At 44.8% G+C, this 26,571-nt stretch overlaps 1 protein-coding gene across 2 annotated transcripts; it reads right to left on the bottom strand.

Moving 5' to 3' along the window:
* Nucleotides 1-6,870: 6,870 nt before the first annotated feature.
* Nucleotides 6,871-26,398, bottom strand: LOC124653996. Of its 2 annotated transcripts, XM_047193045.1 has the most exons (18): nt 26,037-26,398; nt 24,502-24,880; nt 24,346-24,417; nt 24,216-24,278; nt 23,456-23,641; nt 21,889-22,246; nt 21,051-21,133; nt 19,205-19,948; nt 18,743-19,018; nt 17,743-17,898; nt 10,697-11,103; nt 10,145-10,586; nt 9,738-10,064; nt 8,451-9,258; nt 8,278-8,336; nt 7,397-7,834; nt 7,266-7,304; nt 6,871-7,192 (listed from the first exon to the last, which is right to left on the bottom strand). In XM_047193045.1, exons 1-18 carry the CDS (start codon nt 26,396-26,398, stop codon nt 7,001-7,003), a joined length of 5,391 nt encoding a protein of 1,796 aa, XP_047049001.1. In that variant the 3' UTR covers nt 6,871-7,000. The 2 variants fall into 2 exon arrangements, with proteins under 2 accessions (XP_047049001.1, XP_047049000.1); XM_047193044.1 differs by lacking the exon at nt 26,037-26,398 and having other exon boundaries at nt 24,216-24,259; nt 24,502-24,552.
* Between the last annotated feature and the right edge of the window lie 173 nt (nt 26,399-26,571).

Raw genomic sequence — 26,571 nt, 5'->3', positions numbered from 1 at the left:
ACGAATATGACATAAAGTGTGCATAAAACATGTAGATAACATCAATAATGTGGCATGGAACACAAGAAATTATCGATACGTTGGAGACGTATCACTTATCCAGGCCACAATCAGAGACGCACCTCTTATATCCTCTATTTTAGATTATTTAGATTCTTGTTGTTGATTTAGAGATGATATATATGTAGAATTAATAGACGATATTGGTAGTTTGTTTATTTAGATTATTATTGATGATTTAGAGATGATATATGTCTGGAATTAGTAGCTGTTAGCTTTTTTATTTAGATTATTATTGATGTCCTAGATAATTTGGTGTTAATGTCTTAGAGCATCTCCAGTCGCGTCCCCCAAACCGTCCCCCAAAGCGATTTGGGGCGCGCCGGACAAAAAAAGCGTTCCAGCCGCGTCCCCCAAAGCCCATTTTTGTCCGGCGCGCCCCGATACGGTGTCCGGCGCCCGAGCCCGTCCCCGTCCCACGGGGGACGCTCCGGGACGCCGGACACAACGAAACGCGAGGCCAACCGACGCGGGCCCGACGCGTCAGCGGCACGGAAGGCTAAAACCCCGTCACCTACCTTTGGTCAAGCGACGTTAATGGCGTCCCTGTTTTCCCAGGCGACGCAGGGACGCGTCTCGTCGTGCATGGCCGCGTGGCCGTCCGCGCCGGAGTTATTGCGTGCAACCACCCGCTGCCGCCGCTGTTTTAAGACGCCCTCCGGTTATCGCCGCTCATCATAATCCTTCTCGTCGCCGCCGCCTCCCTTCCCGCATCCTCTCCTCGCCGCTCAAAAAATGTCGAGCTCGTCCTCCCGCAAGATCGCCGCGGCGAACGGCTTCGGCCGCGGCAGCCTCACCGTGGCGGAGGCGTGGGCGCCGTACCACGCCCGGTATCCGGCCCCGCCGGACATGCGGCCGCTGGCAGCGGTGGCTGGAAGATGGCCGTGAACGGCATTGGCGTTCCGCCGCCGCCGAAGCCGCGCACGGAGCAATGGTGGGACGCCGTCAAGGCCCGTCGGGCTCAACTCACCGCCCAGGAGCGGTTGGATCCGACGTGGGCGGCCAAGGACAACGACGACTGGTGGGTCACGTACTTCAAGGCCAAGTACGACGTCGAGATGCACAGCACCACCGGCCTTAAAATTTACATAGTATAAAATTTACATTATATTAATTAAATATACGGCCTTAAGATACGCGTAGGATTATGCGTTTTGGTCACTGGCGAGGCCGGAATGAATACTGCGTGAACCAAGGGGCCCTGTCCTGACACCACCGCCGGTGGAGGCGTCAACAGAGGCATGCAAGCAAGAAACCGCCTCGCATAGCTGGGCCATGCATGCACGCCTCGGTCCGGTCGCGGTCGAGACCCAACGGTCCGGGCGGTGGCGCCTCAACCGTTCTCGCTCGCTAGCTCTGACGTTGGTACGGCCGGCCGGCCGGCCGCGCTCCCGGCCGAGGAGATCAACAGGAGATATTTGGCTTGCGCTGGCTGGAGACGGTGGCGACCGGTGGAGTGCGACGTGAGCGTGACTCGGCCGCGGTCGATGCTACGGGCCGACGTGTCGACCGCAACGTGTCGACCGCCGGACCATGCGCCGGTGCCCATCCGACGGCGGCGCGCGCGCGCGCAGACGCCAGTCGCGTGGCGTGGCGTGGCGTTGTGACTTGTGAGTGACCTTACATCGGACTCCACGGCGCTGCTGCAGCTCATGATCATTCCCGTCGATCGATGCCACCAGCAGAGAGGAGGGATACGCGCGCGGGTGGGTGGCTTCGGACGGACCGCGGGGTAGGAGAGGGCGCTCGCTACCTTGCGAGTTGCGACGTCGTCTAGCGCGTCCCGCCCGCTGCGGTGCTGGCTGCAGGGTGGACTGTGGAGGGAGCGTGGGATCCGCCGGGCACCGGGCAGCTGCCGCGTCGCTCTCGTCGCTTTAATTTGTTTCCTTCTGTTGTTGCTTGCGATCAATCAGATCGGCGTCAGCCGAGTCATTTCCACCAAGACAAAATGCGCGCGTGTCACCACTCCACGGCTTCCTGGCTGAAAATGAAAATCCTTCGTCTTCACCTTCGTGATCACCGATCAGCGTTGTGGTGTAGCACTGACAGCTCTTTTGTACTAACGTACGCCTATGGCCCGGCCCGCCCGTAAAAAATGTATCTGGCCTTTCTGGTGTTTATTCCAGATATTGTAGTACGACCCACACGATGCCCAGACCTCTAGGTTATGGAGAACCAACCTGTGGAGGAGGCACGAAGAAAAACACTATAATTAACTTCATTGAAAATTACAGATTAACCATAACAAGTAGAGGAGGCAGGAGGAAAAAATCATCTAATTAACTTCATTAAAAATTACAGATTAAGCACAACAAGTGGAACACAAATGAACATCAACCATCTTCACAAACTATCTCCCTTCACTCTTCCTTCGAAGTTCCGCCCGAACCTACTTCGGTGCATGCACGCACCCCCATCTTTGTTCTAGCCAAATGAAGTTATTCTAAGATGTGCCCCCCCCCCCCCTCTTCCAGGATTCACCCCCCTCTATAACATGTCATCTTTGTCAACGGCATCGATGGTGATCAAGTGCATATGGATGTCGATGATGACGTAGGCGGTGGTGTAAGGGTCGGGCACCACCCACATCACTTCAACCTTCCAGACCTCTGTGTGCACCACCCCCATGATATCGCCGCTGAGGTTGTATACGATCAGGCCTACTACCGTCTCCTTGGATATATAGGGAGGCCCTATAATGCTAGCCATCATAGAGTACTAGTTGGGTTGATTCCGGCCATGGCGTGGACGCTGAGTGGAACTGGGAATGGGGTAGGTTGATAGGTGCGTGGATTGGCTTGGAAACGGGGGGAAATATATATAGGAAGGAGAGCTCGGTATTTCGTAAATGGTCATCAGTATCAATAAGTCCGTCAGTGAAGCATCCCCGATACTCCCTCCACCACCAGGATATTTGAAGGGCTCCTACCACAAACATGTCTATTTCTTGAAACAACATTAACAGCGGGTGCAGTACGTGTCATAGCCGCGGTTTGAGAGCTTATGAAAACGTACGTCTTCTCAAAGTTCTAAGACAAAGCCTATATAAATGAAGTAAAGTATCTACGAGACTACAAGACCATAAAAATCAAGTTCATAACAAAACTCTTGGTACACAAATCGCAAACTGTAAACCTAGATCACTATATATAGTAAATCTCAAATTAAATGAAGAGAAAAAAGAACAAAAATCAAGGTGATAATTTTGGCAGGCCCTTGGTAATGTCCGTCAGTATAGCTCGAGACTGTGACAGGCATGATTAAGCGCATGTCAGAACAGGTATCTTGGCAGACCGGCCTCTTGCAGTTGCATGTTAGAAACTGTGTAGGTTTACGTATATGTTGTTGCATGCTAGTTTAAACATGAATCTCTATTGGTATATATTTTTACAATATAGTTTGACAGAAAAGTTATAACACATTTATTGGTTGTCTGAAACATGAGCTCATAGTTCAGAATACTTATGCCAAGAGTATTTACATATTACTTTTCACATACACGGTATAAGGAATAGATTATAATCACTTCAAATCAAGTTATAACTGTTGCAATGGTCACATTCCAAATATATATTAAAATTATATCATATTTATTAGACTAGTGAGAATAACTTCTCAAAGTTCTAAGTCAAGGCCCAAATATCGATGTAAAGTAGTTATAGGACTAAAGTTCTATAACCCATAAAAATCAGGTTCGTAACAAAGCCATGGGCAAACAAACCCCAAATAGTAAACCTGAACCTCTATAGAAAATTTCAAACTTAATGTAGAGCGAAAAACAATTGTTTTGAGTTTTATTGCTGACAGGCGGCCGATAATGTCCGTTGGCATACAACAAGACACTGACGGACATGGTTAAGCTAGGGCCTGTAAAAAACTGTGTAGGTTTACATATATGTTGTTTCTTCTATGCAAGTTCAAACACCAATTTCTATTGGTATATCGTGATATAATGTATTTTGAAGCCAGAAACACTATAACATATTTTTTGGTGTCTAAAGCATGAACTCATTGTTCAGATATACTTATTATGCTAGCTACATAATTTTTCACATACACGACACATATTACCATCACTTCAAATCAAGATATAACATTCAATGGTCACATATCTAAAAAAATATTATACCCTTAACCCCTTTAGAAATCCAATACGACAATAGACAAAAAGAAACTATATTGACTAACATGTGGTTTGGTGTGACAGTCTAGTGTGTCTAACAATAACTTGGTTCGTTTTCTCATATATAAGCAGGACTTGGTGAAGATTTTACTCCAGCCTTGCGCGGACCTATAAAAAATCCTAAGTGTCTCCCCCCAGCTCCCGCGGATTCCGCCGGCCGTTGGAAGTTGATCTCGTTGGCCTGCGCTGAGGAGAGGCTTGTGGGCTTCGATTCATCCATTCTTTATGCCTCCTACCAATGCGCGGAGATGTATCTAGGATGTCCCGAAGTCTCGTGGTTGCCACGGCCGCCGGATTTGTGTGCCCCACCAGCGCGGATGAGGATACCTCGCCATCACACCACATGGTTTCCATGCACCCTACTTCGACACCGCGGATCCCCGACATGCCGAGATCCCACGGACGCCACGGCCACCGAATTTGTGCTCGCCGACCGGCATGGAGGAAATGCACCCCGCCATCACTTCGTCAGTTTTATCCGCCTTGTACATGACCTCCTCTTGACAGTACGAGCCTTCTAGACTAGATATCATGTTGGTGGCATGCAAATGCATTAGTTAGCTGTATATATGTGTTTTCTGTATGTTGTGTTAACATGCTAGAGTTGTCATATTTTGGTTATTTATATGGTTATATATAGTTGATTCCCATGTTAATATAGTTTAGTTAAATGCCAAATTCTTATGTTATAGTTAGTATAGTTCATTTCATCTTACAGTTAATTAACATGCCACATTCTTATGCTATAGTTAGTCATTTACATATTACGTACAGTTAATTAACATGCACCATTCCACGATATAGGCACTATATCTCATTTACATATCTTAGTTGATTAACACGACATGTTCTTATGGTATATTTAGAATAGTTTTTTTTACATGTGATACTTTTACACTCTAGTTATCGGGGGGACTGTTTTACTATCGTTTATCCATCTGTAAAGTTAGTGGTATCTAAAATCTAATAAAAACAGGAGGCTATTTCGGTGACACTGTATGAAAGAGATTTGTTCGAAGCGGAAGCATGGTAAGCTGGAGTTGTTGCCAACACAAAACAACATGTTGGTGCTCCTAGGGATGAATGGTAGATGTACCGTCCAGATCTACCAAGAAGAATGCCCAAGAAGGATTAGTCTAGGATTTGTTGTTAACGGTAATTGAACTATCTTTGAACTCCTTTTGTATTTAAATTTCTATTGTGCATCTTCATCAGTAGCTTGTGTTGCTGATAGGATGTGCAATTGAGGCTGCACTTCCCCACGTTTTTGGACTAAAATGTACTGCCAGCATGAGGTGGCAGCTATCTACCGCAGACCCAATGACGTGAGAATACCATAGATGGGCTTGCACAAGAGGGGACTTGGGCCGACTCATACCAAGTCGGTTCGAAGGAGTCAGCAACCAGGACGCCAAGGAGACTTGCCATAGAAAACAAGTAGCATAGATCGACTCATACTCGGCTCCAAAGCCCCATACCGACTCGGGTTACCATGTAATCCCCAAGCTATTCCCTTTACCAGATGGTGCAGGACGACAAAAGCAATAGATATCACAACTCACCTTAGCGCTATACATTTAGCCTAAGTCGGTGAGTAACCTTCTAATCGATATACAATCAACACAATTTCAAATTTAATGTAGAGCAAGGGGCTAAACACATAGTGTACTGATCCCGTCCATGTTTTTTTTGTGGGTAAAAGAGGATATATTAAGCAGTAGGGCTTACAACGAGATCATGATCAAGGGCCTGTCTAACACAGTCAGGACCCGAGCCATGCCACACCATAGTATGAGCTTCTGCCCTCGCAAAGTTTGCAAGGCAATGACTAACCCTATTTTGCGAACGATCCGCTTTTACAAGGGAGATATTCCTATCACCACTAAACAAGAATTTAACAGCTGAAATCAGGAAAGCAAATGGAGATCTGTCTAGTTCCTTGTCCAACACCGCTGCGATCAAACTTGAACAGTCTGTTTCCACTTCAATTGGTTTGTTACTCAGTTGTAAGGCTAGCTTAATGTGTTAGTACCCAATGACTTCCTTCCCCAAGTCGTCATCTCGGTGATTGCATATGCGGTGACTTTTCCACAACACCTGACGTGGTGCCAGAACTCCCGGATCGTATAAGATCAGTGATGGCCGCTTGAAACTGTAACCGTCAGAAACACGCCCAGTTATCAGTACCAGTCGGAATCTCCGGACAAAACACCAGGCCTACCTACATTGCTCCAAGCCGGAAGCTACCCGGTGTCTGCGGTCAATACTGACTCCGCCGGCTCAGTCTTCCGAAGGTGCTCATAGGGGTGGGGTGTGCGTGTGTGCGTTCATAGGGGTGAGTGTATGCGCGTGTATGTGAGCGTCTGCGTTTGTACTGTGTTTCTCAAAAAAAAAAAAAAACCTAGCAAAACCCTCCAGAGGCAGAAATATAGCTACGAGGTTTTCCGCTGGTCAGCAACTTATGTCATATCTGACAAGGTCAAGGTGACGAGCAACTTGCCCGTTGGAGCAAGGTCGTTTCGATAAGAGCAGGATGTAAGCAGAAGAGATCTGTACAAGACTCATTTAGCTGTTTCTGTTTTGTTCAGTTAAATATGCTTTCACGTATAATTTCTACAGTGAGTCCAAGCTGATTACGTGGTAATATATTAACAATAGCAGAATTTTGTCAAAGATAGGGAATTTTGACATGGGAGTTGGGACAACTAAAACAACCGGCATTTTACAATAAACAGACATAGAAGAACCGGCATCCTTCTACAGCATAAAAGTACTCATCGGATTAGCAAAGTAGCGCCTTCCAGAGTTGGATGGTTCTTTATGGTGAGATGTCTGTTGCCTCAAAATACACTGCAGCATGGTGGGAAGAGCACTGGGCGCAGGCACCCCAACATGAGCAACATATAGGTGTTTATCAATCGTCAGCTTCCCCAGCAAGGTCCTGCATGTCTGCACAAGCATTTTAATAACCAAGAATATAGTACCAACAAGCATGCATATATAAATAACATACATATATTACCTGAGGATTCAGGACATCCATCCAACGGATAACGTCCTCCTGATACACATCCAATTGCATATATAAAACTTCAGAAAATCACAAAATAAGGAGGTATAAATTAACTTAAATAAACACACACACACACACACCTCTGAAATTCCTGGATACTGCATGGCGTATCCAATTATACGACGGCTTAAACCTTCGTAGACAGTGCTATTCATGCTGCCATCACCATTTATCCACGGCAATATTGGGTGATAAGTATTAGTTCCGCAAACACGACAACAACAGTGCCAAGTAGATGACGACCTTATATCATCTCCAGGATTTTGACCATGCAAATTAGAGCTTGACGTTCTTACAGCATTAACAACTGTCACAGTGTGCCCCTCGCCAAGTTGCCTTACAGTCCCATGCAAATTAGTAGGTTTCTCTTTCAGCATATTTCTGGTGTCTCCAGTCGATGCTATTTCAGAAGCCGGAGCTCCCAAACAGCTGCAACAACTGTATTCAGCAAGTGTGGTTATATGATACTTTGACTTATGTAATGAGTCAACAATCTGCACACCGTCATATGCATTGACCTGCCATTGAGCAAATTTAGACTCCTATATGTAATTCATGTGGTGGAAATAACGAAACTACTTGATGTCCAAAATCTTCAAAATGATGTTCTACAAGTTCAACATAATTTTGTCCGTGGTGGTTACCCATACTTAATTGCATCATTAAGTAACTTCTTTCACCTCATGCACGCTTTAGAGGATTAATTGAGGGTTAGATGAGAATTTTATCTACCTTCTTAGTTCATGTGCCCAACTCTAAAACAAGCATTGTGAACCAGAGGGAGTACATATTTAACAATGTTGATGACCATTGACAGTGCTATACTCATATACAAGGAAAGGGAATATCACTATCCGTCAGTTGAAATTTATGCAGAACTAGTAATAAGGAAGAAAAGGAAAGGGAAGAATAAAATAAAAAACAAAAGTGAACTTTACTCAAGCCATATTCACACATCTACCTTAATGGCCAGCTGAAATCTCTCAAGCGTATCAACAATCAAACTGATAGATTGCAGGCCTGCAAGGGGATAAAACCAAGCAAAATGAATCCTTAGCAAAACAAAAAAAAAAAGATGTAGCTTTATGCACTCCAAAAACTACACAATTTTTTATCCTCGTGAATAAGGAGTACCTAGTGGATGCAGTGCCAGTGACATTTCCCTCAAATTAACCCCTTGTTCACCAGTTTGATGAATAATACAAAATGCATCTCTGAACAGGTTAGAAGAAAGAATGAATGGTCCATTTTTATTACAAGATAATGATGGTAACTGTTCGGCATATAGTTTCATAGCATCCCAAGGCCATCCGCTATAAGAATTCTCCAAATGAGATGCTGATAATAAACAGCGACATGAACTCAGACACATGTCACGCCTTTCTACCTGGGAGTCAACATCCCTGCTGCTCATTTCCCTAGCTAAAGTAAACATAAGGCATTCTTTATGATGTAACACTTGCATCCGATTGTTTGTTTGAATCTTCTCTTGATTCAAAGCCACTTGGATACCAGGGAAACCTTTCTCTCGACGGTAGCAGAAGTCACTACCTATCTTGGACAAAGGTTTGTGTTTCTTAGTCCTACTGCTTTCCAACTCTGTAGCCTTGCGTTTGTTAGTACGGTCATCCAATTCAGTGGCATCCTCGATTAAAGGACTGAAGCTGTTAGGTTCATCACCCTCACCAACTCCTTCACTTGGCAGGGAAGGGGAAATGAGCAGCTCTCCTGACAACACGAGAAAAAAGAGGTGAACAATTTCCCCGCATTGTAGATCTGAATGCAAATAAACTGTACTATCCACAATATTCTTTTTCTGCCCTCCAAGCCATTTCGAAAATCCAGAAGCCTTTTTCCCTGAACCAAATGGGAAAGGTGAATAAGAAGCATCCAAGAAAAAATGTTTAGAAAGGTTTACAGGTTTCATTCCATTTCCAGCAACCTGCAAAACAGGGGTATAGTATGTAAAAGTCAAGCACAACGGTGCAGGGATATAACTACAGACATTTATACCCTTTATACTTTGGCTTAACATAGTTCCAGCCATCAACATGAGAACCCAAAGTCAACATCCACCATAGGTGACCTTATATTAGTGCGTCTAAGTTGTACGAAGCTAATCTCCTAAAGGTGGTTTGTGATGACCACATTTTAGACATTTATGTTCAATCCTATGAAACTGCTACCTATACGAAGAAATAGGTCTCTCGAGTTAAAGGCACAGTCTTATTTTTCAGTTAAAGAGGATCAACATTTGCATGTAAGATAGAGTACTAAATTTAACAGGATATTATCAATGCATTTTTTTTTCAGATGCAGGTCCCAACAACAGGAGGTACCACAGATCAAAACGTCAAGAGCATAGTGAACCAATGAATAAAAGAGATTTGATATACTGATGGATAAGTTACACATACTAACCACGAAGTTCTTCTCTCTCAAAAAGGAAAGGGCAGTAAAAATTTCGCTCTCTGAATAAAGCTGAAAGGTGGCTGTTAATGCAGCATGCGCTTCTGAACCCGATGATGAGCTGAGAAAAAACACCTTCAGGAGCTCTAATACATTGGCGATTGCCAAGGATTTGCATACAACCCTTTTAGTAATTTCAACCTTGTTGAGTTTAATGGTGTTTTCATGAACTCTGCCAGGAATTGCCACGTTTTTACTTACATGGATTGAATTGGAACGTCTACACAATTCCACATTCTGTGGAACTACAGTGCTTCTGCTGGTTGCACATTGCATAACCTGATTATTCCAAGGTGAAAAATTAATACTAAATAATATGTGTTGGCTGAGAAGAAACATAAATTACTGACCGGCCATACCTGCTCAGCTGGAATTTCCTCAGCCACGTCAGTAGAATCATTGTTCCTTTCATTCTCTGGGCTGATCCGCTTGGGCTGGCCCATTTTTCCTACTGGAATGAATTCAAGGATTTCATCAAGTGCATTTCTTATTTCCGGATCATCAAAATTATCCCAATTGAATTTCTGAGAGTCTGAATCTGCAAAGTTGTTGCAACTAGAATTTGATAATGCTTTCACTTTTGATATCCTTTCCTTTTCAAGGTACATCTTATACCGTATAGCAAGAATATTGCAGATTTGGTTCACAGCTTTTCTAATGTTTGCTTTAGCTCTTAAGGTTAACATCCTTTTACAACATGCAGCTGGTGGAGCTGGAAGATCAGAGATAGAGCTCCAACCTACACGGGACATTTTTGCTCCATGTGTTGTACGGTATCTAGTGTATATCACGAGCAATTTTCTGGCAAGAAAAAAACAACAAATCAAGCCCCAAGCATCATGGAAAACTTCGAATCAGTACCAAGTATATAGCTGAAAATTTAGACCAAGACAATGTCAATAAAGGAATACCTGTCAGATTCAGATGTCCAAAAGGATTTTTTCTTTCCCATGCATCTTTTGCTTAACAGGGTAGACTGACTGACCAGTGGGCTGCCCTCATTATCTTTAAATGTATGCACAGGAGTACCAATGTTGCATGTGGGAGTGCTGCCAGTTCGATAAAGTTTTTCTGATAGGCCACTGAATGATGGAGAGTTTCTCTCTGTCGCTTCTTCATCCAGAATAGACTTGCCTAACCTCTGTGAGGATGATCCACTAGCTACAAATTTTTGCTTAATAAAATTCATGGCAATCTCATCAGCAGATCTTTTCCTTTTCTTACAGGTTGGTCTAAAATTTAATTTTCGCTGATTTTGTGTACCAGATATGCTTGCCTGTCCATGAAGCTGTCTACTCTTGGAGGAAGCACAAAGCACCTTACATCAGCAACAACCAGTCCGGTCAGTGATATTGAACAGGAAACATGGAGAGAAGTCCAATTGACCCCCCCCCCCCCCAGCAGTTCAGTTTACAACCCTTATCTCTGGTTTGGTTCAAATTTCACCCCCGAACTCTAAAAACCGGTCGGAATACCCCTTTTAACAGTTTTGCAGATTTGATGATCCACGTTTTTTTTGCTACTATGTCATTGGTTTTAATCTATATGCCAATTAAGCATATCAATCAAAATATCCTGAACATATACATTTGCATATCTGTTAATACAAAGTACAACTCATGCACATATCGTCTCCAACGCGAGAAACCTCGATCGCCTAGGCCGCGGCCCCATGCTCAAGCAGCTGCCGTAAGTGCCTCTGCACTTCCTCAAGTCGCCCCGCATCCTAGACCTTCCTAGGCTGCCAACGTGCCCCCGACCAGGCCACATCGTACTCCAGCCCTGGTCGCCGTCGTGCACGGCAGCTGCCCAGGCCGCCGCCCTGCACTGTCCACACCCTGCCTAGCTGCCCGCTAGGGCTGGGACTTTCTTGCCGCATGACGCTGGCGTATGGTTGGCACCTGCAAGATCAGCAGTCCTGGTCTCCCGAGTGTTGTGAATGAGCAACTAGTACTCATAGAGGGTCAAAGGCCACTACATATACAGGTGTTACAATGTGCATGTAGGCCCCTCATACACTGTAATACAAGAAAGAGGACTATACAACTCTAACACATCCTCTCAAACTCATGGTGGATCAACAACCAAAATGCCTTCATCTCGGGGAGAAGCCTGCACGACAATTTCGTCTTGGTCAGACAATCTGCGAGACTACTACATCAGCTCGGCGCGCCTCGTGTTCTGCTCAAGCTGGACCTGGCGAAAGCTTTTGACTCGCTCTCATGGCCTTTCCTTTTGGAAGCCCTGAGACAATATGGTTTTGGAGACAGATTCTTGGAGTGGCTGACTATCCTGCTGACCAGCGCCAGTACCCGTGTGCTTCTCAACGGCGCACCCGGACCACCGATTTGGCACCGGCGAGGTTTGCGCCAGGGCGACCCGCTGTCCCCACAGCTGTTTGTGCTGGCAGTTGACGTGTTTGGGCGCCTCTTCAGGCGTGCCGTTGAGGCTGGAATCATGCAACAGCTGCACCCGACCAAAAGGATCCCGTCCATCTCCCTGTATGCTGATGATGTTGTACTTTTCTGCCATCCATCATGCTCGGACATGGAGGCCGTCAAGGAGATCTTGCGCTTGTTTGGTCGCACATCCGGCCTGAATGTTAACTTCAGCAAGAGCTCGGCCACTCTACTGAAGTGTAACCACGACGACGTCGCGCCAATCATCGCAGAGCTGGGGTGCCCAATAGTGCAGCTGCCCATCACTTACCTGGGCATCTCCCTTTGTCTATCCGGCGACCCACCGCCGCTCAGCTGCAGCCCGTCATCGACAAAATTGCTGGGCGGCTGCCCACCTGGAGGGCCGGCCTCATGAATAAGTCTGGACGCCTAGCCATGGTCAAATCTGTCCTCAGTGCAATTCCAGTGCACCAACTCTTGGTCCTTGCGCCACCGAAGAAATCCCTGAAGGCAATGGAGAAGATTGAGCGCGGCTTCCTGTGGGCTGGACGTGCTACCGCCAATGGCGGCCACTGCCACGTCAATCGGAAACGTGTCTGCCGGCCCATCTCCCTCGGAGGCCTGGGTGTCCGTGACCTAGAGCGTGCCGGCCTCGCCTTGAGGATGAGATGGCTATGGCTATCACGCACTGACGACAGTCGCGCCTGGAGTGGCCTAGACCTGCAGTTCTCGGCTGATGAACGCGCGCTATTCTTCGCCTCCACTACCATGGAAGTTGGCAATGGCCGCAAAGCGCTATTCTAGGAGGACCGCTAGATCAACGGGCAAGCCGTGTGCGAGATTGCACCGCTTCTATATACCTGCATTCCCAAGAGGAGAAGAAAGCTTAGGACGGACGGTCTCCATGAAAACAGCTGGGCCCTTGACATCCAGGGGGTGCTCGGCATTCATGAGATTGGGCAGTATCTGTTGCTTTGGCAGAAAATTCAGGGCACAGTCCTTAGCGCCCAGCCTGACCAGCTTGTTTGGAGATGGACCAGCTCTGGCACCTACACAGCCAGCTCATGCTACCTATCTACCTTCCATGGATCAACTGCTTGTTTCTCCTGGAAGCTGATTTGGTAAACATGGGCGCCACCTAAGGTCAAATTTTTCCATTGGATGGCCAACCTTGATAGATGCTGGACCGCCGAGCGCCTAGCTCGCCATGGGCTACCTCACCACTCCAAGTGCCTCCTCTGCGATCAAGAACCCGCGAGTCGATGCGGCACTTGATGCTGGAATGCCCCTTCACCAGGCAGGTGTGGCATGAAATCCTTGCCTGGCTCAGAATGACAGTCAGGCCACCTAATGGCGAGCTATCCCTCATGGAATGGTGGCACAAAGCAAAGCATGACACCCCTAGCCCCATGCACAAGGGACTAGCCACCACCACCCTGCTGATCCCCTGGATGACCTGGAAGCATAGGAATGACTGTGTCTTCGAAGGCGCTCAACCTTCTGTCCGCTCCCTAGTGTCTACGATGAAAGAGGAAAGCAGGCTCTGGGCGCGGGCGGGCGCGCAAGGACTTAGAGTAGTCTTGCCTCCCACCTGATCTTTTCTTGTTTTTTCCTGTGTTTTGCCTCCTAGGAGGATGTAACTCGAACTCTTCCTTTTCAATGAAATGAAACGCAAAGGTCCTTTGCGTTTTCTCGAAAAAACAACACTGAGTTTGGAGAGGAAGAACCCATGTTGCGCTCTAGTCTGGGCCTTCGTGAAGAAGTCAGCGAGCTGTAACTTGGAAGGCACATACTGTAGAGCCATAACCTGATCATGCACAGCAGTACGCACAAAGAAAACATCAACACCTATGTGCTTGGTGAGCTCGTGCTTCACCGGGTCACGGGCAATGCTGATAGCACCGACATGAGAGGAGTCGGTGCGTCAGCAGAAACACCAAAGTCCTCCAATAACCATCGTAACCACGTCACTTCTGCCGTCAAGAGAGCCATCGCTCGCAACTCAGCCTCTACACTCGAACGAGAGACTGCGATCTGCTTCTTGGTTTTCCAAGCAATGAGAGAACCACGAAGAAAGACACAATAGGCAGGCAGAAAGAGACTTGCGATCCGATGAATCACTAGCCCAGGTAGCATCGGACTAGGTTTGGAGCCGTAAGGAGCTGGAACTAGGAAAGAAGAGACGACGGGAGATGGTGCCACGAAGATAGCGTAGGACGCGAAGGAGATGACTATAGTGGATAGTAGTGGGAGCAGACATGAACTGACTCAGAATGTGGACCGAATAGGAGATGTCAGGACGGATGACAACAAGATAGACAAGGCTCCCGACCAAGTGACGATAGCGAGTCGGGTCTGGTAGAGGATCACCATCAGTGGCACGGAGATGGACATTCAGCTCCATAGGAGTCTTGACAGTGCGCTCATCACCAAGAGCGGCACGAGTGAGAAGGTCCTGAATGTATTTCTCCTCGGAGATATAGAAGCCATCGGAGGTAGAAGAAATCTCAATCCCAAGAAAGTAGCAAAGAGGACCAAGATCAGTCATGAGAAACTGCTCACGAAGACGGACCTTGATAAAGGCAATGTACTCAGGGTCGTCACCTGTGATGATTACATCATCGACATAAAGAAGAAGGAGAGTCCGACAACGAGAAGATGTGTGGACAAAGAGCGCAGGGTCATGCGTGCTAGGGACAAAACTAGCAGAGGTCACCAAAGAGGCGAAACGCTCAAACCAGACGCGAGGAGCTTGCTTAAGGCAATAGAGAGAGCGCCGGAGACGACAGACCACCATGCCATCGGGAATAGAGTACCCAGGAGGTGGCTGCATGTATACCTTCTCACGTAACTCGCCGTTAAGAAAAGCATTCTGCACATCAAGCTGAGACAAACCAGTGACGAACAGAAGCAACATCAAGAAGAGTACGAATAGTGGTCATGTGAGCCACTGGAACAAAGGTCTCGTCATAGTCACGGCCATGCTCCTGCTGACCGCGAGCCACAAGACGAGCCTTGTAGGGCTCAAGAGAACCATCGAAGCGAGTCTTGATCTTGTAGACCCACTTGCAGGTGATGGGACGAACAGAGGGAGGAGGAGTGACAACATCCCAGGTGCAAGTACGCTCGAGAGCAGCAATCTCCTCAGCCATCGCTAGCTGCCATTCGGGATGAGCAACATCTCGATAAGAGGTCGGCTCAAGGACAGCAGAGAGACCGTAGTGAGTGGGAAAATAGCGATTAGGAGGAGGACGAGGACGAGCACGCAGATTATGAGTTGGTTCAGACGGAGAGGGCATCACACCAGAGGTGGAGGGCATGTCAGGAGGAGCATCATCATCCTCACGTGGACAACGGGAGTAGTGAAAAGGGTAGGGAGGGAGCACCGTAGGCGAGGAAGGGGACATGGGGGAGGAAGATGTTGAGGGTGGGGAAGGCGGTGAGGGAGGAGGAGAGGGGGTTTGATGGGTGAAGGAGTAGAAGGTGGTGAGAGACTCGACGGAGCAGGCACGGGAGGAGGTGAGTCAGGGAACATGAGAAAAGAGATATCATCCACCGAGAAGGAAGAGGAGGAGGGACGCGGGTAGAAAGGACGGGACTCATCAAAAGTGACGTCCCAAGATATGCGCATCCGACGACCAATAGGATCCCAAGACATATATCCCTTGTGCTCAGGACTGTAGCCAAGAAAGACACACTCAACAGATTGAGCAGCCAGCTTGGTGCGTTCGCGTGGAGCAAGAAGAACATAGCAAACGCAACCAAAAAGACGAAGTGTCGAATAATCAGGGCGCGGCCAGTAAGACGCTCAAGAGGAATACCACCCTATAGGGTCGTGGAGGGCTGAAGGTTGATGAGATAGGTGAAAATAGACACAGCCTCAGCCCAGAAGTGAGGAGGAAGAGAGGCGGCGATCATCATCGCACGAGCCGTCTCAAGCAGGTGGCGATGCTTGCGCTCAGCCACGCCATTTTGGGCATGGGCGCCAGGGCAGGAGAACTGGGCAAGAGTGCCCTGCTGAGCAAGAAAACCAGCAACAGCTGGGAGATATACTCAACGCAACCAAAAATCCGAACTGATAGGAAGGGCTAGGCAATCCACTTACTCACGTGTGACCGGAAGAAGAGAAGAGGAGGTCAACACGTGGAAAGCAGAATAGCACACGTATGAATGATTGTATACGCGGCGGACATAGGGGTGGGCAAATATTGCGGAAGCTAGGACTCGAACTCGAAACCCTGAGCTCTAATACCATGTTGTGAATGAGCAACTAGTATTCACATAGGGCCAAAGGCCAGTACATGTACATGTGTTACAATGTGCAGGTAAGCCCCTCATACACTGGGGAATACAAGAAAGGAGACTATACAACTCTAACACCGAGCACCCTCCTTATTGATAGATTTTTCGTAGATGTGAGTACGTAAGCGACCACAAATACGTTAGTTATGCATGGTTATGTCAGTTCTGCACATTGTAGTTTTGTGCTAGTCTCTCGGCTGCTCTCCTCCTAAATAATTGAGTTCCCCTAGTTGAACGATTGAATCAAACAATCCCTTATTTAAAGCGTACGTATCAATCAATTCTCTACTCAATCTTACACATCCCGTGGGGGCAACGACGACCTCATCACGTATGTACGTCATCTGCGGCACGAACCGTTCTCTGGCTACTCGCTTGCCTTCAGGCACCACGCTGACGGGCGGCGGCCCGAGCCGAATAGCTCCTGCCCTTCCCTGCCCGCCGCTGTGCCCCTACCAAGGCCGCCGTCTTGCTCCAGCCTAGGCCGCCCGCCGTGGTCCTGCACAGGCGGCCACACTTACCCTAGATCGCCACTTCCTCGTTCCAGGTTGGCAAGCATGCATGTATAAGGGGATCATGTGCTGAGAGTACATGTATTAGTATGTTCTAAGTTAATTTTACTAGTATGATGAGTTGGTATTTGACCTGGGACATGCACTAGTCCTTTTTTGTATTTGTAATGAACTGAACCTCCTAGGAGGCGTGTACCAAACTCTACCTTTGCAATGAAATGAAACGCAAAGATCTGAAAAAAATGATGAGTTGGTATGTAGAGAAAAAAACCGCAGACTTGGTGAGAAAAAACAGCTCAAATCGGTGGAAGGGGTAATTATGAATGGTTTTTAAGTTTAAGGGTGATATTTGAACCAAATCAGAGATAAGGGTTGTAAACTGAACTCTGAGACAAGTTGAGGGGGTAAATTGGACTTCTCTCAAACATAAGAGATGGTACAAAATTAGAAGTATTACCCAAACAAAAAGATATCAGCCACAAGATAGCGCAAACGGAATGTTCTTAGTTACAAAAGAATAATGTAAGCACACGATATAAATAGCAGTTGGATTGAAGTTTTATTGATTCTTTAATGAATTTTTGTTGATCCTTTCTTTTATTATACTTTGGATGGATCTTAATAATGTGTTATATGATAGGTCAAGAAAAAGTATTAGCACAAAAGTTGAATAGAAATGGTAAACAAAAGCAGAGTAATCCATACGAATCTCCAAATGGAAATGGGCGAAATTCAAACACATACCTGCTGCACAGAGAGATTCAAATCATTTGCAATTATACGGCAAACTTTGTAAGAAAGTGTCCTGTCCTCACTTTCATTCCTAAGGCGCTTTTGTAATTCCAGACGTTGTTCAGTAGTCATTACTCTTACTGAACTCCATGACCGTACATGAGAAACCTACATGGACAGTTTCATATAAGAACTATCACCAAAAAAGTGTCAGATAATTACTTCTGCAGATGAAAATCGCAAGTTCACAACTAAGATCTGACAGATCTCAATAAGCTTGCAAAATAGCTAATGCCAATCAAATGTTGCTTACAGTGGGCATAACTGTTGAGCCCATACAAATAGCAGGAATAACTACTAGAAAAAAAACTCAACAACTAATAATGTGCTTGCAGCTGATAATATATGTAATTAAAGAGTACTAAAAACAAGAAATAGTGTATATCAAGATACATGCAACTAGCCAACTCAGGTTTCGATAGCTACATTGGGGGCAGCAGCACTGCAGCAGACAATCATTAATTGAAGTGAAACAGTCGATACCAACAACAGCCACATAAGGTATTGAAGTCATACAGAGCTGGCAATAGTGGAACACCATGAAACTATGAAATGACATGGATGCAAGCCAGCACAGCTCAACCAAATACCACATGAGAATTTTAGCAGAAATGATGTTGTAGAACGGAACAGTTTACAACAAGAGAATGAAACAAAGGTTAGTGTCAAAACCATATCCATGAATACATGGGATCAATCAATCACCTACATACATCAGGGGCCTCACCTATGTATTCTCCTATAAAAACAATCACATATATATACTCAATAAAGAAAGCATCTTTTTGCATATGATAATGCAAACATCACAAAAAGGTCTATAAATGTGCAGCCACAGTAGGTGTTCAGGAGTAGGTGGTGGGCGTAGAACACACCATCACTCCCAGCTCCCTCTTTTAATAAGGTAAAAAAGATAAATATAGTGCAACGATGTGTAGCACTGATGACAAACCTCAGGTACACAATTGCCAGGAAAGGCACTTGAATCAGCCAAGCCTGCTGTTAGATAACAGTACTTCAATGTTTCCCAGTAAGCATCCACAGACTCCTGCTTTGAAAGCACAAAATCATGCCGCAATTTTGGATGATGGTTCACACCGACGTGTGATGACAGAACGATTCTCGGTGTAGGTTCTTCAATGTAAGGCCTGAGCTCCAGCGAATACGTAGGTACATTCCCTGGTTGCACATCAGAATCCTCTAGATGTTTGTTTACAAGTGCAATCAACTAGCAAACACAAAAAAAAAGGTCAGTGTTGTGCTCATGAGTCAAGATAGCATGCAAGCTGACTTGCATGAAACATGAACAGGAATTGATATATAACAAAATATCAAATACTTTTGTAATGTGTTTTAAGAACACTTAATTGAAATTTTTACAATATTAATTTCAAATATCAAAGGAAAATACTACCTTGAGCTTGTCTAAAATATTTATTAAGCGTGAGAGACGACCCTTGGCATGAGTACCCATGAGCTGATTATATACGCTGGTAGGAATCTCTGAAAGTGTTTTGCCAGAAGACTTAGTTATAGTGCTGTCAATTTTCGCTGATCCCACAACTTGTAGAAAGAGTTCAAGAGGCATTTCTTTTATAGCTGTTGTGATCGAAAACAACTGACACGGTTGATTAAGGTTCGTGCCATGCCGCCCTTCTTTGGCACAATCAGATAGTTTGCACCAATCTGGCGAACGACTAACATATTTCCACAGAAATTTATGCAACAGCTTTGCCCGAGTCATCTTTGCACCTATGAATCCATTGGCATGAATAGCTTCTGACGTTGGTATTTTTTTAACTTTGGCTCTGCATTGAACACTCAATCCATGTATGGCAGCCATACGCTGCTTTTGCTTCGATTTAGCTGCTGCGCCTGAACGACTTTGAGAATCAAATTTCCTTAGTCTGTTCCTAATTTGATCCACGAGTTCCGGTGACATGACCTTGACAGAAGGACTCAGTATTACATCAACAGAACGACTGCCAGTGTAGTTTGTAACTACAGGGACGTTAACTTTGGTACATTTACAGCTACCCTCTTGCTGAAGTTTATTCAAAGTGCGAATCAATGTCTTCCTGTCCATTAATTTTCCATTTTCCTTTTCAAGTCTCTCTAACCATTTACGTAACTCCACCATCAGTACAAAATTCCTTTTCTGCATAGAGGAAGGAAAGTTGTTATAAAAGATGCACATATATGCAAAGAATATTTGTACACAAGGTGTGCGCATGAGAGTAACGTGCGAGCTGGCGACACACACACACATACTGCTCCTCGCCATTCTGATTAGGATAAAACTACAGATTATTCTCTTGTAACTGCACCATGTATTCTTCTTTGAAGCAATAAAATAAAATAAACCATTAATCCAGTTTCGCCCAGATGAAAAACATGAAACAGAGAAGTAATCATCACTGCAAAAGTTGTCACACTCAAAGAAAATAGTATGCTGTAAGCAAACATGCCTGGGGAATATAGTGCCCACTACCTGCAGATCATTTAAATTAAAAAGGATTTAACAAATAAGAAGTGCGTAACTGAGCCTGTATAAGTCATATTGGATTATCAACATGCCCCACAAATCATGTTATCATGTATAAATACCACATATAACTCTCATCGTCTGTCATACAATCTTGACATATTAGTAGTCATACAACTGTCCCAATTAACACATGGACCTACTGAGGCATACACCAACAGTACCACAGTGAAGAGGGAGGCTATAGAGGACATAATAAGACACCTGGTGGACCCCATGTATTCATGGCTGCAGACATGCCGCAATGTCATGAGACTCATGACATGTATCAAGATGAGAAAACCGAAGAGTATTCATATAGGAAAATAACTTATAGGGGTGTCAATGAACCATAAGAAGCTTGTCTAACAGATGTATATTTCAAATGATTGGTGCACAAAGTGAATAAGTGACTGGGGTCGTCTATAAAGGGTATAAGTTGCACAAAGTAATACTTACTAAGTACGTAAAGCGCTCCTATAAAGTGGAGAAAATGCACAAATACCACCGACATTTATATCAGTGCATCTAAGGCATGCACAGATAATGCAATTAGAGGTATGTAACAGGCCAGAGACAAATCCCATGACCCTATAAAGTTTATCAACCAAGACCAAACTTTGGAGTCAATTTTTCATAGAAATTCGAGAACATATAGAAAAGAGCAGTGATTCCCAACACATCAGTAATTGTGGCAGATACAAGAAGATTGATTGACAGATACTTAGCAAACAACCTTTAATATGTGAAGAATCCTTTTCTGTCTCCGATCATCTGAAGTGGGCCAGCGATGCCTCTTCTTCGGAAAGGCAACTTTATCTAGAAGGGGAAAAAATAAGATCACTTCAATTGAGCAGAGCTTACTCCTTTTCCTCTTAAGGAAATGCAGTACGGGAGACACCTACTATGCTAGGTATACATCCAGTATATATATAATGGAGGAATAAAAGGATTATGCAAGAGGGGAAAGGATAAAAACAAAAATTTATAAGTAGTTGCAATCAAAACTATATTCTCCTTTTCATGATCTTTGTTGGTGAAAAAACTATAAAGTTCCAATCCAAATACATAATAGTAGTCACGTAGATTGACAATTGAAATTACTTCCATTCATATGCGACCGTTGCATCAAATTATTGAAGAATCATCAAAGAATTAAATGTTCAAGTTACAGTTTTGTAGACCATGCCAAGTCAAACCGCAAGTTATAGAAGCCAATAAAGAAATCACATAAAAGGGAATAAAGCTTCACATAAATCAAAACAAGTTAACAAAATCAAGCAGAGCAGTATGTTTCAATCTATTGATCTCTAATAATTGGAAGAAATATAACATTTAAGGCATACAAACCCCTGAACCTGTAAGAAAAATTGTTTTTAGCTACCATCTGACTGTGAGGCCCCTCAGCAGAATGTGCAGGGTTTGAAAATAGATCATACGGCCTGATTACATATTTAGCTGAGTGGAATCATGAAGCCATTTGGATCAAAGCCAAATTAAGTCAAGTTTCAGGTACCATAAATAGCACAAGCTCTTCCAGCAGCATGGAAATTCCCAAAGAGACATTGCTGTACCTTGTTCAGCTAGTTGAGAAACTCCAACAGAAGCTTCATAGTTACTCAAGAGATGATGTACGGCTGGTTTATCAGGACGATCTTCTCGAAACAAGAGTTTGTCATCAACAAATGAATCACCTTGTAGGCTAACAGAATCTGATTCTTTAGATGGAACGGAAGACCACAAATTAGAACAATTTTGCAGAGCAGTATTAGCTTTATACAATGAGAAATTTTCTGAAGTCCAAATTCTGTTCTGTGTTGTTTTATCTATGACTTCAGCCTGCTTAGTCAAACTGAATTTTCCAAGCATAGACTTCACTCGTTCACCAAGCTCTTTCGGATTGATATACTTTCCCCCAAGACGTCTGCCAAGCTGGTTGGAAGTTTAACGAGAGCATGAGTTGCTAATTTCAATAAATTAGGAGACTAATAACATGAGATAAGCAGCAATAATTCTTATTACACTGGAAAATGTTCCATGATTTGCGAGTTGCGATGGATCTCAAATTAATATATACTGTAAGTTACAGAAGCCCAAACAAAAAATAATTTGCCTCTCACTGGAAAAAAAGATGCATAATACAGATTGCACCACTCAACCTGCTTTACATAATAACTGTCTTCATGACAGGGAGTTTTGCGCGATTTTCATAACGGATTTGAATCAAGACAGATAATGTAATGGCAAGAATTTCATGTATTTATCTCATTTAAGTTGGGCAGTCAAGAAAATTCTAATGTATTAATGCTACTGAAGCTCAAAAGAAAATATTGTGATGCTACATGCTAGAAATTAGCCAGGTACAGCCCAGAAGTAAGGATGCAAATATGCCACTGAGACACCTGTTTACATGCAAGTATGCAACTATATTAAATACTCCGCGCCTGACGAGAACTGACCAACATCTTGTGATAAGCTGCACCTCAATAAGCTGTAGGATTGCCTGTTACTGGCCATAAAATATTAGGTAGAGAGATTAATGATAGAACAGATGATAGACCATCGCTCTGTTAAAGGTCATTTTCTACCACAGAAAAAGAGTTTTTGGTTTCTTTGAGCCTTTACCCCTTTGTTCCAGACGCACATCACACTTACAAGCTATACAAATCACGTGTCTAGTGAGGCCGATGGCCAAGTCCCAGTACAATTGTGGCTCATAAACAGCAAGGCTTGAGATCTATTTCTGGGATTTAATCCCTTGTGAGACACACAAGTCATCCCTCGCGATGTTGTTGGTGCTGGTGTGATGTAAGCTGGACTTTTGTGGATGGAGATATGTAGACAAGTGTATCACTTCTAAAATGTTTAAAAATAATTACATCATAAACATGTGTATATGTAGATGGCCAGCTGATATGATTCATACAGTTTTAAGATTTCAACTATAATATGGTCTACCTAGTACCTAGTTGTGAACAGCTACGACAAGTTAGGTGAAGAATATGTATTACTGAAGTAAAACTGAATAACACTCTGAAAACAAGAAATATGAAGGCACTCTTGATGCTATGAAGAAATTTAGCATATCATTAAAAGAACATAACACACCAAATTTCCCAGCTGAAAGTTTGAGAGAGGCACCTCAACAAGAGTTACACCTTTTGTACCTTTAGCCTGGATCATATCATATATAGAGTTCTCTAATGGAAGCTCCATAATTTGATCAGTTGCCAGGCATTTCTTTCCAAGTTTGTAGTTTGAGGCTGTACTCTTTGGCTTAAACTCGTCTGGATTAAACTTCTTCAGAAGACGCAAGCAGAGAACAACCTGGAAAAATGAATAATTTATATAGCTTATAGGTTGCACAAAGCATGCAACTGCATAAATGACTGAAGCTCGAATGGGGCACTACCGACTGAATGAATTAACTGTGTTACTATATCGCTTTCATAGCGGTTTTGAAAGAAGCTACTGCGTGTGCACTTGCAGTTCCACAAAAGATCAGATTATTATAAATGGAACTTCTACGATCATGTGGGCATGCTGCTACCATGGTTTATGTTGTTCTTACTTCACTGTGAGTAGTGTGTGAACTCATACATTTCTATCACCTTATTCAGAGTAGTATAATGGAGAACAGGACTGGAACCTATCCTTTTGAAAAAGAAAATCATCAGCATGTGAACCAGCGTACTGAATCATGATGATACACTAATTATCGTTTAGGAAGGACCTAATTTTTATTAGCCTTTTTTTCTAAAATAAAAATTATGTCAATTTCTTGAATTTCTCATCCTTAACAAGAAGCACCATGAACTAGAAGAATTAATCCCAAAATATTAGGAAAGGGTATGAGTATGACATGATATTTAGAAAAATGAAAACAGAAGGGCAAGGTCACCTGATCATCAACTTGTGCACCAATTTCTTCAACAAGCTTTGCATCTAAAAGCGTATGCAGTACCTAAGAAAAAGTTGTTATCCCAGATGTAGAGAGAACATATGCAACAAGTGATTCCAAGAAGACCTACACTTCTCCATGCCCTGTGCCCACTTCGCTTCCTGTAACCGAGATCCTTTTTCATATCTGCCACAGCAAGAACCTATACATAGAACTAGCTGCACAAAGTTAGAAAAATGAAAATATAAAGGTATAATACGCAAACAAAAGGAAGAGAAGAGTTGACCTTTCCGCTAGCTTCTTCAAGTTTGTCACACACGGCTTTCATAGCTGGAAGATAATCATGAACAGAAACATGGCTTTTGTTGAGAGTTCCATCTTCCTCTTGTAAAGCATCTACGTTGATCTCTTCATCGCTCCCAGGTTCGCGTTCTGTAATCTCAATTCTTTGATAGGAGCTCACATTCGATTGTTTGGCATATCTCGAGAGATGTAACGAGTTGGTGCTGACCACTTTCATCCCACCCACGGCGCTATTCGACTTTACCATCGCTCGGTTTCCGACAACTAACCCCCTGGACTGAAGACTCTTCACGATATAACAGAACTTCCCTGCTTCCAGGCGAAAGCATTTTCCCAAAGCTGTTTGCGTGACACCACAAGTCCTGTGACAGATACAAGTAATTGCACACATTACCATCAACAAAGGCATTGTCATATTTTCTTGGGAAAATTTGCTACAGGACACCTTCCGGTCTTTGCCTAAACACAGTGTTGGAAAGTGTCTTTGCCAAGTACCATTACAATTTCGTGGCACATTTGCTAGAACAACACCATATAGCCAAAAAGGGAAAGTTTTCACTTTTGGCGCAAGAAATTACCATCCTACCCTTTGGAAAATGTGCCCAGAGTTTTGCAAGTCCTTTTTTAAGCCATTTTTTCCCCTTCATCCAAGTCCCACCGCATTGACGAAGGAGACGAAGCCCCGCAGAGCAGCGAACCCTAGCGCTGTGCTCCTATCGCTGGCCGCCAGTTCCCTGCCTTCATTGCGCCCACCGCGGCATCTCTCAGCCCTTCGAGCCTACCTCCCTCGCCTCCAAATCCCGCAACCGCCCCTTGTGCAGTCCGGGCCCTGAATTTTCTCACCGTTCCGTTTCCAGTTCATGTGAAAAGACAGCAGTAGTCTCTAATTCAGGACGGTGGTAGTCTCTAGTTCATGCCCCTATTAATTTGCATATCATAGACAATAGTTAATGCTTGATATGTGTTGGTACCCTTTGAACCTCTGTAGTGTAGGGTAGGGTTTTTTGCCCCGCAGCTTGGTTTTCGATGCCGAGATCGAGCAGCGGGTTTTCCTACCACTTTGTTTTCCTTTGCTGGGCATGGTCTGTCCCTTTCTTTTCCTTCTCCTGTTTTGTTGTGGAAACTGAACATGTGTATTTCCGTTATGCTTGTAATGGAAAAGGGAAAAAGTCCCAGTTGGAAAAAAAAAGAATTGATATTTGGGTGTGCGCGGATGCTGAATTTGGTGATCATGGGACACAAGTGTGCCATCCAACTAAAGATGAAACTCAAAGACGTAGACAGAGATTTTGGGAATTGCAAAGATTTCAGCGAAAAACTTATCAAGAAATAAAACATGGACCTAATCAGAACTTCAAGGAAAACAATTTGTTCAAAACCAGACGCCCAAGCACGTGATGTCAACCTTGCCATTTTAGTTGATGTGGTGTGTTCTAGCAAATATACCACGCCATAACATAACATAAGGGTGTCCTCTAGCAAATTTTGTATTTTGGAAGAAGCATGTGCATAGCGCACCTGGTCGCTCCGACATGTTCGAGCGTCTTCCTCTGGTTGTCACTTAGCCTGGAAGCGGAGTAGCGGTGGTCGTAGAGGCCGAGGAAGTTGTCCCTGAGATCCGGGGTGGCGACCAGTCGAGCGCCGCACCGCTCGGCGGCCTCCACGTCCTCCTCCTGGTTCTTGTCCGGCGTGTCCGGGCGGAGGTTGATGACAGGGAGCGCGATGAGCCGGGCAAAGAGGACGCGCCTGACGGGCAGGTCGGGAGGGAGGCCGGCCGCCCGGAACGCGCCGGAGAGCGCGGGCCAGAGGTCGGCCACTGGGATGCCGTGAGCGGGGCGGGCGCACAGCTCCTCCAACGCGGCCGAGACGAGCGCATCCATGATGGCCGCAGTGCATGTTCGGCCCGGTCTCCGGTGTGGCAACTGGCGGCGGCGGCGGTGGCTTGCCCCTTTTTTTCCTTCTGGATTTTGAGGAACGTATTGTGGGCTTGTGGCTGGTTGCTGGGCCTATTCCCAGCCAGGCTTGGAAGGGTTGCTGGGCCCAAAGCCATGGT

This window comes from Lolium rigidum, chromosome 5 (assembly GCF_022539505.1).
Source record: "Lolium rigidum isolate FL_2022 chromosome 5, APGP_CSIRO_Lrig_0.1, whole genome shotgun sequence".
Lineage (NCBI taxonomy): Eukaryota > Viridiplantae > Streptophyta > Magnoliopsida > Poales > Poaceae > Lolium > Lolium rigidum.
The sequence above is the reverse complement of the archived record's forward strand: the minus strand, read 5'-3'. Positions and strand labels throughout refer to the sequence as shown.

What these genes read in the sequence shown, in the direction of transcription:
- LOC124653996 (XM_047193045.1), bottom strand. Translation starts at nt 26,398, where the DNA reads ATGGATGCGCTCGTCTCGGCCGCGTTGGAGGAGCTGTGCGCCCGCCCC. An exon ending in GAACATGTCGGAGCGACCAG is followed by an intron (nt 24,881 to 26,036) that starts GTGCGCTATGCA and finishes TATCTGTCACAG; the next exon opens with GACTTGTGGTGTCACGCAAA. An exon ending in GATTTCAGCTGGCCATTAAG is followed by an intron (nt 7,835 to 8,277) that starts GTAGATGTGTGA and finishes GCTCAATGGCAG; the next exon opens with GTCAATGCATATGACGGTGT.